Here is a 12,264-nt window from a genome sequence, read left to right as displayed (position 1 = left end):
CGAAGCTTCAGCTGGAATCTCAGGTACATTTGATCTTATAGTACAGCGGATAAGCTCTCATATTTTAAGAAATTGTGCATTTTTTGAGAAAAGCATGAAATTCCTAGCATAGTTAGTATATACCATAAGGTTTATTTTCAGATGTGGATGGAAGTCAGATTTGACCTCTGAGGACCGTGAGAGGTCAAATCCAAAATGGCCACCAGTCCACCGGGTCTAATGTTCAAACGCGCTTATAGGTGTCATTTCCAACTAAATTGGGGATGCCCATTCATTTGGTGATACTTTTGAGATCGCCAGAACTCAAGGACATGCATTTAGGTCACGGTCAAAGTCAAATTACGTTAAATATCTATTTTTATGATACTGCAGTTGGAACTGCTATTGGAAAAAGTTCATTTGAACTTTTAAAACTTAATTTTTTCAGGTACAGGGATAGGTACAGAACACCCAAAGACCAGAAATGATGAAAAAAGTGTTTACACTGCAAGGAATGATGCAATAACCTCTGAAAAAATAACTGTAGTTAACCAGGTATGTCCACCAAAGCTTACATTAAATCAAGTGCAATGATGAAAATTGGTAATGATCTAAATCTAACAGTCTCCAGAACAGAAGCACAGTGCAGTGCACTTGAATGCAGCTTTGGCACACTTGCAGCGTCCAGTGCACCCTTTCTTGCAGCCACAGTCGATCAATACATGGCACGATTTTGATGCTTCAGGAAGAGTGGTCCAAAGAGGCTGCCACCCAGTTGTCTCCTTTGTCCAGCCCCAGTCAGGTGGGTCTGGCATCTCTGGATCCATGACCAATGCCTGGTTACAACAGTTGGCCTGGTAGCAAGTGCGCTTGTTGTGCTGCTTGAGTGTTGCCTGGGTTGGAGGAATGTTCTCTAGAGTTCTACACTTCTGTGTGAAGAGCTGTTTCCTGGCATCATTCACTTCCGTGCTCTCACTGGTTCTATCGTACATCAGCACCACAAATCGCTCCAGCAGTAACATTGAGCCTTCACTGACCTCACTTGGCATGCCTAGGAGTTCATTGAAAGCATCATTCACCTCTGGGCATCCCCAATTTAGGTGGAAATGACACCTATAATGTTTTTCTACACTATTTGGTTCCAAAATTAAGCGCGTTTGAACATTAGACTCGGTGGACTGGCGGCCATTTTGGATTTGACCTCTCACGGTTCTCAGAGGTCAAATCTGACTTCCCTCCACATCTGAAAAAAAACCTTATGGTATACACTAACTATGTTAAAAATTTCATGCTTTTCTCATAAAATGCACAATTTTTGTGTTTATCTGCTGCACTATAATTATAGATGCAGAATAGCAGTTCAACTCGGAGATGTGCTGACAAATTTCATAAAATGCATGGAGATGTCAAATAATTTGTTTATTCTTACACAAGTACATGACGCTAAAGCTACGCGCACACTCGCCTCTGAGCTGTGCAGTCTGGATATGAATATGGGCCTAGCTATAAACTGCCATCCTCGTGTTTCGCAGACAGGCAAGGCATCAATGTGTGTGTCGTCCTTCGGATTGACGTTAAGCTGGATGTTCCATCTGCCGGTATTAGTTGGTGGACAAGATTCCACGGTGTCCTTTGCAAGGAGTGGGCGAGTTATCGTCGGCACCATATACAAATTACAAATTCCAGCTCTAACCTACAGGGGACACTGCTGCACTTCCAGCAATGATGCAAACCCACAGCTGCAGAAGAATGAATGAATGAATTTACTCAAAGCTAATGAATGAATTGACAAACCAGGTTTTTTTTTGCACGCTGCTCCTTTCCTATTCCATCTCGAGGTGCGGCATGACGTCATTGCCGGGCAGCGAAGGGGGCCCGGCGATGATGCTCGTCGAAAGGGAGCATTCAGTTTTCACTCCGGTTTCTTTCTTTCTTATTTGTTTGTCCGGGTGATATCTCAGCCATCCTTTGAGCTATGAAGCTGCATTTTGGGCATCATAGTGAGCACGTGGTTTTGCAAAAACTGTAGTTTTTGGTTTTTTGATTAATCAATTAATTGATTAATTACTTAATTATTATCACTTTATTAATCATTTGTTTATTTTCTTTCTCATATGGGCAATATCTCAAAGCACCTTTTGAGCCAGGAAGCTGATATTTGTACATGACAGTGACCAAGTGATTTGGCTATAAAGGATATTTTTGATTTGTCGATAAATAAATTAATCGATTAATAATTATCAATTGATTATTAAATTAATCAATTAATTGTTTAATTTTTGATTAAATAATTATTTCATTAATTCGCAAAAAGTTGCAGCTTTGGATGAAACACTCGTGGTTTAGGTATGCTATTCTCCAATTGATTAAGAAATTAATTACTTTACCATTATTTATTTATTTAATTACGCAATCAATCGATGAATTATTGTAGATCTCTTCCCTGGTGTTGGGCTAGCGGCTAGGGTGGCCGGCTTAGGATCCTAGGATCCTGGGTTCGAATCCCGGTCAATCGCTGAATTAACGCCAGGGGGGTTGACTCAGCCTGTCATCCTTCCGAGGTCGGCAAATTGAGTACCAGTTCACTGGTAATTCCCTGCTTGTCGTTAAAGGCGGCAAAAAGGGTTGGCGTCAGGAAGGGCATCCGGCCGTAAAACATTGCTTCAAAAAGGGGACCGAAAAACAACAACAACCACAGTTCCCGAAAAAGGCCAACCCCCGCTTGCGGGGAAAAAATGGCCTCTAAAGGTGGTTTTTCTCCCTCCCAATACTGTCTCTGTGTGCCGCACGTTGGAGGATATGTTATTTATTTGACATGGGGGGAGGGGGAGGCTGTGTACTTTGAATGCATCTGCACTTGGTTACTTTTTAAAAATTATTATTATCATTATTATTATTTTTAAAATATTTCTTGCTTGTGAAAATAATCGATGCTAATCGGATTTTTGACTGAGTAATTCTGAGGCATGTGCTTAATTTGACTTTTAATAGATTATATAATCATTCCATGCCTTTAATAAAATGATTGCAATATAAAATATTGTGCAAAAGTTTATTTGTTGCTTAGAACTGCAATGTTGTGGTTTAAGCAGGGGAAACCAGGTTTTATGACTCAGTCGATGAAGTCACTGGAGGCATTATGTTTTCGGGTTGTGCGTCCGTGCGTCCATCTGTCCGTGTGTCCGTGTGGCCGTGATAGGTTTTCGTCACCGCAATAACTTGAGAATGGTTGAAGGGATCTAAGTCAAACTTGGTGCAGGTATGTATAATAAGGTAGAGATGAACTGATTCGATTTTGGGGTCACAAGGTCAAAGGTCAGAGGTAATGCTAGGTTAAAAATTCTGTTACTGTAATAACTTGTGAACCAGTGATAGGATCTTGACCAAAGTTGGTACAAGTATGTATTATGGTGCAAAGATGAACTGATTTGATTTTGGGGCCAAAATGTCAAAGGTGAAAATATATATAAACTTTTTTTTGCAAGCAGTGCTGCAACAGGCAGGCCAGTCATTATTATTTGAACATTGAGCTTTTGTTGAAGAAAATAAATGTTGTATTGATTGATTGATTTGTATTTTAAATAATAGGGTGGAGAAAAATGGTTCCTTAAAAACAAATATAAAGGAAGAAGGCAAATGTGGGGAAGGTACGCACAACTTTTATTTGATTGCAAAATGTTACTTAACTTGCAACTCTTGCAACTACTTTGCTTCTATTTTATTTTACATGGAATCACATATAGATCCTGGACAACTTTTTGGCGAAAAGGTTTGCAACGGTAAAGCGATACGGTGCGGAGGGTGCTGAGGCGATGATGGGGTTCTTCTTGGAGATTATGAGACAGAGCTGTCATCTCGGCCTAACTGATGTTGTGCTTGGGATGCCTCATCGTGGTCGCCTCAACTTGCTCACAGGTCTTCTGCAGTTGCCACCAGAGGCAAGAAAACTTAAAGGCAACATATAAACACTGAATTAGAATATGAAGTTAAAAGGGAACTTCTGACTTGGGCTGTAGTTTGTGAAAGCCTCGGAACCAATGACTGCTAAAATCAGTGTCAGCTTCTCCAAATGCTGGTGTTGGACACAGGTTCATGGTCATCATCTCAGCGAACGTAATCGCTCAAATGATGACTTGCCAATTCAATCGTTGTGGGAAGGCGGGGGGGGGGGGGGGGGGGGTGGGGAATCCACTCCACACTGATGATGACTGGTGGACCCCAAACATAAAGCATATATGTTATGATCATGCACCGAAGAGCCAACGTACGTTTGTCAATTTGACAAGCTTTGTTTTACTGTATACTTTGGTCTTAGTGTCGAAGTATGCATCCATGACTTTGTTATCATGTGTATCCTTTCATTAAAAAGGTGCTTCTCAAGAGAGATGTTGGGCAAGAAGCGAGAAATACGTCCATTGATTGATTACCTTCTCAAAGGGGGAAGGATCTAAATTTAATGGCAAAAAGATATTTAATGTCTCAACCAGACTTTGTTATATACATGGTCAATGCTTGTGGAAAAGCTGGTACCCCAAATGTATAAAGATGTAACATGACAAAAGGAACAGTAGAAAGAGGGGGGAACATGGACGGTGGAGTTGAAGGACAAGATAGAGGGAGACTTGGACAAACAATGGGTATGGGGAGGAATGGGGGGCAGGAAAGAACGCATGGGGTGGACAAGATGGATACGGAAGGAAACGCTCAGGAAGGAAAAACTGGAAGTTTGAAGGGAGGAAGGATTGGGGTGGGGTTAACGAGGGTAGAAAAGATCATGGTTTTTTGAATTAGGGATGATCTTAAATGGTGGTGAACAGCTTCCTTGAAGACCTGGAGGGAAGAATGAGATTGAAGAGAATGTGGAAGTTGGTTCCACATGCCGGAAAAAAGAGGAACAAATGAGTGGAGGTGAGGAGTGATCTTTTATTTAGGTAGTTTCACCACAAGGGGGTTGATGGTGGACTGTGTGTGCACTGCAGAAACCCAGGGGTGGGGTAGGGGGGGTGGGGGGGGGGGGGAGGAGGGAGACAAATCACGGATAGACCAAAGGGTGCAAGACCAGAAAGGAGACAGTGGAAGACAGATTGACCGCTGACCTGTCTGCAATGGGAAAGTGATAGGTCCAAAGATTCAGTTTCATCATGGGAGAGTCCAATGATCTTGAAAGCCTTGGTTTCCACAACATCTATCTGAGCAATGTGTGAGGCAGGGGAGCCAGCCCAGAGGGGAGAGCAGTACTCCATCAAGTTGGAGATGAAGGCCTTGTAGTTGGATTGGAGTTCAGGTGTGCTAAAGAAAGACTTTGTATGATGAAGGATTTCCTGTCGGCGGCTGGCTTTGGAAGCCAACTTTGAAATCTGGTCTGCCCAAGAGAGATCGTGGCTGATGGTCAGACCTAAGAGTTTGAGTGACTTAACTTCCTCAAGAAGATTGCTCATAAAAACTTGATGTCATAATTGTTAAAGCATCCGCTCCGAGTCTCGGAGAACGACTCTAACCAGACTGGCCGAGTCCTTGCAAAGATGTAAAAAATGGCCATGCTGCTTCCTTGATTGACATTCAGCACTTTAAAACGACAGAGCACAGACAAACAACTATGGGTTGGCAACCATTGTTTGTACTCAGCCTCCTGCATTGAAATTTTTTGGAAGGGAACTCATATTCTTGCTGTTAGGATTTCTGGGCTTTTCTCTTTGCCACCGAAAATGGATGGACGTTATGTTTTCATCCCTGTTTGTCTGTGTCTGGTTGTCTGTTTGTCTGTGAGCAGGATATCTCAAAAAGTTTTGGACGGATTTGGAAGAATCTGGGTGAAACATGGACAGTTTGGGTGTGTGACAAGGAAGAATTATTCGATTTTGGTGAAGATCCGAATTCGGATCCGAGATTTTTTTTAAATTCCAAAAGTGAATTTTCACCATTGACAGATGGTAGTCAGGTTCACTATGTTTTTTCGTTCAAAATTTTGGTAGATTAGCAAAACTATACATTTCTGGAATACTCAGAGAATGAGGTTTCCAAAAATTAATGTTTGCATTTGCGTAGACACCTTTGCGAAAATGACCCTCAGGACAGTGATGAAGATCTGTAAAAGCATATTCCTGAACGGTGTAGACCTCGTAGATCCTGTGTATAGGACTGAAAGTTCAATCTGATACTAACAAGGCTGCTTTCTTGCTTTATAAACCCATACCTATAAACTTCAAAGGACTTGCAATATCATGTATCATGTAATACAGTAATATCACAAATATAAAGACAATGGTTTTCAATTACCTTTGTTTGTTGCTTTTCTATAATCCTGAGCACTATTTTGAGGCCTTTATTGGATTCCTTGACCCAGAAAACATAGCATTAGCATATTTAATTAAGTTTCTAGGTTGACTAGAAGCCGAGATAGCACAAAATATGTATTTTATGGCGGCCATTTTGAAAATCCAAAATGGCGGCCATGCAGGTGTCTGTGCAAATGCCAACATTGATTTTCGGATTCTCCATGCTCTGATGATTCCAAAAATGTACAGGTTTGCTAATCCCAAAATTTTGAACGAAATTATATTTGTTAACATAGTGAACCTGACTAATGGGGTCAAACATTATATTTAGCATGATATTTCAAAAAGTTGTGGATGCATAATGTCCATATTTGGTGGATGAGTTGGGGAGGTGACAGCTGATTTAGATTTTGGTTCAGGTCTGTATGCAGATCCAGCCTATCAGTGGAATACAAAACATAAACTGTTCAGCCTGGCGGAGGTATCGCTGTACCGAGTGTCGTTGTAGTTCAGTGTGACCTTAGTGCATTTTATGTGTCGTTATATAGCAAAAGACTCAGTTGATGTAATTGTTGCATTACTTCCACCAGCTGCTGTTGCACAAGATGCGAGGCTTCAGTGAGATTCCCACTGGTGTCCATGGCGCCATTGGCGACGTGCTCTCACACCTCACGGCCTCAGTGGATGTTTCTTTGGGGTCTGCTCATGCTGTACACGTGACCATGGTACCCAACCCATCACACCTCGAGGCTGTAACACCTGTGGCTATGGGTAAAGCACGGGGACGACTGCAGCGACGCCAGGATGGAGATTACTCCATAGAGGGTGAAGGCCAGTCTGGAAACCGGGTGCTCTGCCTGCAGGTACACAGTAAAAAAGCTGTAGTTATGAAAGACAATGGTGTACAGCCAAGGTGAGAAATCTTCTATATAAGAGAGCTGTTGGTCTGTCTGTGTGTGTGTGTGTCTGTCTGTGTCACCATTTTTCTCAGAGATGCTTGAACGGATCTTCCTCAAACTTTCAGAGGTTCATCAGTTAGGGCTTGGAAGTGTTTTAGGCAAAAAAGAAAAAGAAAAAAGGGGAAAAAACGATCATTTTTTGGAATAAAAAAAAAATCGCTTGATAGTGCCTAAGCCTTTTTTTAAATGAATGACAGTTATATGCAGGTACACATTCTCATAAATAAATACAAAACAATCACCAGACATTTGAATACAAATAAATCAAACAATTCCGGAGTGTACGAAGTTGGTAGTACGGCTTCTTCTTTCTTCCTGATCGGCATCACACTTAACTCAGAAACGTGATGAACGCCACATTCACCCACCAGCATATATATGAACCCCCTTCCTCTCCTGCCTCCCCTTCCTCGCCTCCATTAAAGTCCGTTTCGGTCCATCCGCGAGCCCTGGTATTAACCAAAAGGGTCCGCGCGACAATATATCTATATAAATAAAGGAGGAGTGTCTGTGTGTCTGTCTGGATGTCCGCTTATAACTCAAGAACTACACATCGGAGAAAAGTTTTAGACACAGATTCGGAATCAGCATAAAACCCTGGTGGTTATAGGCTACTTTTTTTATTTTAATATCAGTGGTTTAAAAACCGGGCCAGCTGCAATTCCATGGTGTAGTTTGTGGCGGCGCTATTGCCCCTTTCCGATCCCATGACGCATTGCGGTTCCGATTCGCGATAAGGTCTATGCGCTATCACCGACACTTTTCCACCTTTTCCATACCTTTTAATCAGATTTACCTTATTGTCCATCGTAATCACATTACGCTTGGAAACACTAGCATTATCCTTCTTCGGACCCATGGCTAACACAGACACAGTAAAGGAATACTGTACGTCGCCTCTGTTTTGAATGAGAATTAGCAGTTGCGCGTACGTACAGTATACTGTATGTACATATTTATATATTTTTAATGTGCTTTTTATTGTATTTTAAATTGTGTTTTAGCTTCTTTTATTGTTAATTTATGTACTATTTTATTTATTTTAAATATATTTTTAAGGAAAACAAATGTTTTCACATCCGTAGGAGTGACGTAAAGTCACACATAATGACAAAATGCGCACCATTTTTTCGCGCCAAGAACGAATAAACGGTTTTTTTTTTTAGTTGAGATTTTATTCGAATTCAAATTTCATTAAATTTCAACTGTTGGAAACAATAATTATTTCAACTGTTGGAAATATTTTTTTGGTTTGTTTTTGGAGTTGAGATTTAAAACAACAACGTTTTAAAAGAACGAAGTTAACAAAACGTCACGTGACGTGTGAACGTGGATAAAACATAGGCGTGGATAAAATTACTGATCCACGTGATCAACGTGGATTGGATGATTTCAACTGTTGGAATATATTTTTCGCGCCATTTTTTCGTGCCAAGAACGAATAAACGGTTTTTTTTTTTTAGTTGAGATTTTATTCGAATTCGAATTCCATTAAATTTCAACTGTTGGAAACAATAATTATTTCAACTGTTGGAAATATTTTTTTGGTTAACCAACGACGTTCGATTTAATCTCGACCTTCCCCTAGCAAAACACGCCCACTTTGCAACAGCATTAAGGTATAAACCGCGAACCATCGCGCCTCAAGTTCTCTTTGGCTGCTGATCAACGTTTATATTCGAGCTGTTTCATTCTGCCTGTGGTGATTTTTCATCACAAGTAGATCGTGGCTTGCGTTAAAGTAATCGTTGCTGGAGCAAGGATCGTCTGCTGAAACGTAATTATTGTCATTGTATGTGTGCATTTTCATACGAAATGTACAAATACAGGATTTTCGTTTATCCGTGTCGATTGGCTCAACATTGTGCGAAAGATGACAAACATTTCATTTATGCATGTGATCTTCTTTTCTTTTATCTATATAAATAAAGGAGGAGTGTCTGTGTGTGTGTGTGTCTGTCTGGATGTCCGCTTATAACTCAAGAACTACACATCGGAGAAAAGTTTTAGACACAGATTCGGAATCAGCATAAAATTCCTGTGGTTATAGGCTACTTTTTATTTTAATATCAATGGTTTAAAAAAGCGGCCAGCTGCAATTCCATGGTGTAGTTTGTGGCGGCGCTATTGCCCCTTTCCGATCCCATGACGCATTGCGGTTCCGATTCGCGATAAGGTCTATACGCTATCACCGACACTTTTCCACCTTTTCCATACCTTTTAATCACATTTACCTTATCGTCCATCGTAACCACATTACGCTTGGAAACACTAGCATTATCCTTCTTCGGACCCATGGCTAACACAGACACAGTAAAGGAATACTGTACGTCGCCTCTGTTTTGAATGAGAATCAGCGGTTGCGCGTACGTACAGTACACTGTACGTACATATTTAGATATTTTTAATGTGCTTTTTATTGTATTTTTTATTGTTTTTTTAGCTTCTTTTATTGTTAATTTATGTACTATGATTCTCTTGCCAAAGTGACATGAAGATCAGGCAGTAAACCTCCCAACTAAGTTTCTCAACAGTCGTCAGCCTCAAGGACTCCCAACACACAGGTTGATTCTCAAGGTGGGAGCCCCAATCATGCTTCTAAGGAATCTTGATCCACCAAAGCTGTGTAATGGAACACGATTGACAATCCAGCAAATGATGCCGCATGTCCTAGAGGCAACCATCCTCTCAGGACAATACAGAGGAGAGAAAGTATTCATTCCAAGGATACCACTTATTCCACCTGACCTTCCATTCTCCTTCAAGAGGATTCAGTTCCCCATCAGGCTATGTTTTGCAATGTCCATCAACAGGGCGCAGGGGCAATCAATGAAGGTTGTAGGCCTGAACTTCACAGAACAAGTGTTTGCCCATGGCCAGCTGTACGTGGGCTGCTCGAGGGTTGGAAAACCAAGCAATCTTTATGTCTTGGCACCAAGTAAGAAAACCAGAAATGTTGTATACCCAGAGGTTTTGAGAAATTGAAAATTGAAAAAACGTCATGTAGGAAATGTACTGTGTTATTGCTCTAAAATATACATGTTCTTTTCATCATGGAGGTGAAGAGGATTCTGGGTAATCTTGACACCTTTCACTAAGCATAGAGGTGAAGAGGTTTCTGGGTAATCTTGACACCTTTCACTAATTATAGAGGTGAAGAGGTTTCTGGGTAATCTTGACACCTTTCACTAATCATAGAGGTGAGGAGGGGAGGAGAGGAGGGGGGGCGGAGAGGGGGGGGGGGGGAGGGGAGAAGGGGGAAGGGGAGAGGGTAGGGGGGAGGGGAAAGGGTAGGGGGAAGTATTCTTATTCAACCCGGGCGAAGCCGGGTACTTCAGCTAGTATATATATACACAGACTTGGCATTTAATATGGAATATTTTTTTTGTGGTGGTGAACTTACTTTTCAAGATGACTTAGAACCAAAAGTTCATTGGAATTATGTTGAAATTATTCTAGATTTTGTTAATGTGACCTTTAAAAGAAACAAAAACCACATTTGACATTTCGACGCATGTAAATTGATCCTTGAAAGTGATGTGAACTGATATCGAACTCAATTCACGGACAGTACTGTGTTAAACCTCTGTGCGTTTTCCAGAAGTATCTCTTTATTTTGCACATTAGCCAAATTTTTTTTTAACAAAAACAAAAGTTAAATTACGACTGGGATTACGGACAGTAAAATTACAGTTCAGTACTTAGTGTACCCCCACGAGCATTCAGGAGAGCACGTACACATTGAGGCATGCTGTTCACGAGATTTGCCAAGGTTTGGGCAGGAATCGCTTGCCATGCAGTTACAATAGCCTGCTGCAATTCACGCACAGAGGCAGGCTGCTAGTCCAAGTTGTCGATTTGACGCGTTAATTCTGCCCACAAGTTCTCTATCAGATTCATATCCGGGAACATGGCAGGCCACTCCATATGCTCTACAGCATGGTCAGCAAGAAAGTGTTGGATCATGCGAGCATGATGAGACCGTGCATTGTCATCGTGCACTCCATATGTTGCGGATCTCAACGTCGGCCCCTTTTCCCCTTAAGAAGGGGGGATTAATCCCCTTGTCTGCGACTGACCGACGTGAGTCCTGAAGCTGCCCAACTCCCTCCAGAGAGGCAGGTGAGCAACCTCGTTCGAGACCGCGGACAAGATGTTATTTGCCGAGCGGATTAGCAGCCGCGGCTCGAACCATTAACAGAAACTAGACCCGATTCTTATGCGTTGGCCAAATCGTGCCACAGGTATTCAATGGGGAAATCACAAAAACGAAACGGATGTAAAGGAAAGAAGGCAAGACAGGCTGCTGGCAGGTAGGAAGAACAGGGATTTATTACTAACTATTATGTACAAGACCAAAGAAACCAAGGAAGAAGGAAGAATACGAAAATAAAGACAGAAGGAGCAGAAGACACAGTGCAATACTAGCTTATCTATACAGGCTTAACTTAAACCCCAGGACAACACGGACGAACAGACGACAGTCAGACTTACACGGGGATGATGACAGGAATGGCAGGAGGTTCGTTCATCTGGCGAGGTTCCGTTCCGACCCACGACTCTCTCTCTCTCTCCATCGGTAACACTGGGATTCTCCTCTCCAGTACCTCGAACCCAGCTCCAGCCTCGAACCCAGCTCAGCAGCACGCACCCCGCTCTCGTACCAGTTCTCGTACCAGCCAAGTAGCATGTCCTCTCGCATGTCCTCTCCTTGCGCGATTGTCGCACGCATATATCAAGCGGGGTCGTGACACGCCCTCGGCCGTTTCGGTACCGCCCCCGTGCTCTGTTTTGGTGGCCTTATATGGCAATGCCACGGTCTTGTTACCTTACTTGGGTATGGAGCTGAACAGGCCCGCCCCCCCGTGGCGAGCCACGGGCTTGTAGCCTTACTTGGGCATGGAGGTGAACAGCCCCGCCCCCCCGTGGCGAGCCACGGGTTTGTCTCTTCTCGGCGACCCCGCCCTTCTTGTCCAAACAGAGCACGGAGCACATATTCACTATGACGGCGAAAGCTGCTTCCAAACCAGGGCCAGTTGAGAGGGCACACA

At 42.3% G+C, this 12,264-nt stretch overlaps 1 protein-coding gene across 1 annotated transcript in view; it reads left to right on the top strand.

Annotated features, from left to right (window-relative positions):
* The window catches only part of DHTKD1 (dehydrogenase E1 and transketolase domain containing 1), a 104,326-nt gene that overhangs the window by 10,007 nt on the left and 82,055 nt on the right, over positions 1–12,264 (top strand). The window contains exons 3-5 of the mRNA XM_068130452.2: positions 1–23; positions 3,723–3,917; positions 6,845–7,117. The exon at positions 1–23 is cut by the window's left edge and continues 189 nt beyond it. Coding sequence (XP_067986553.1) covers positions 1–23; positions 3,723–3,917; positions 6,845–7,117 — 491 coding nt within the window. The remainder of the gene's footprint in view (positions 24–3,722; positions 3,918–6,844; positions 7,118–12,264) is intronic.

This window comes from Myxine glutinosa, chromosome 11 (assembly GCF_964187855.1).
Source record: "Myxine glutinosa chromosome 11, kmMyxGlut1.1, whole genome shotgun sequence".
Classification (NCBI taxonomy): domain Eukaryota; kingdom Metazoa; phylum Chordata; class Myxini; order Myxiniformes; family Myxinidae; genus Myxine; species Myxine glutinosa.
Note: the sequence above shows the minus strand (reverse complement) of the source record. Positions and strands in the feature narration are given on the sequence as shown.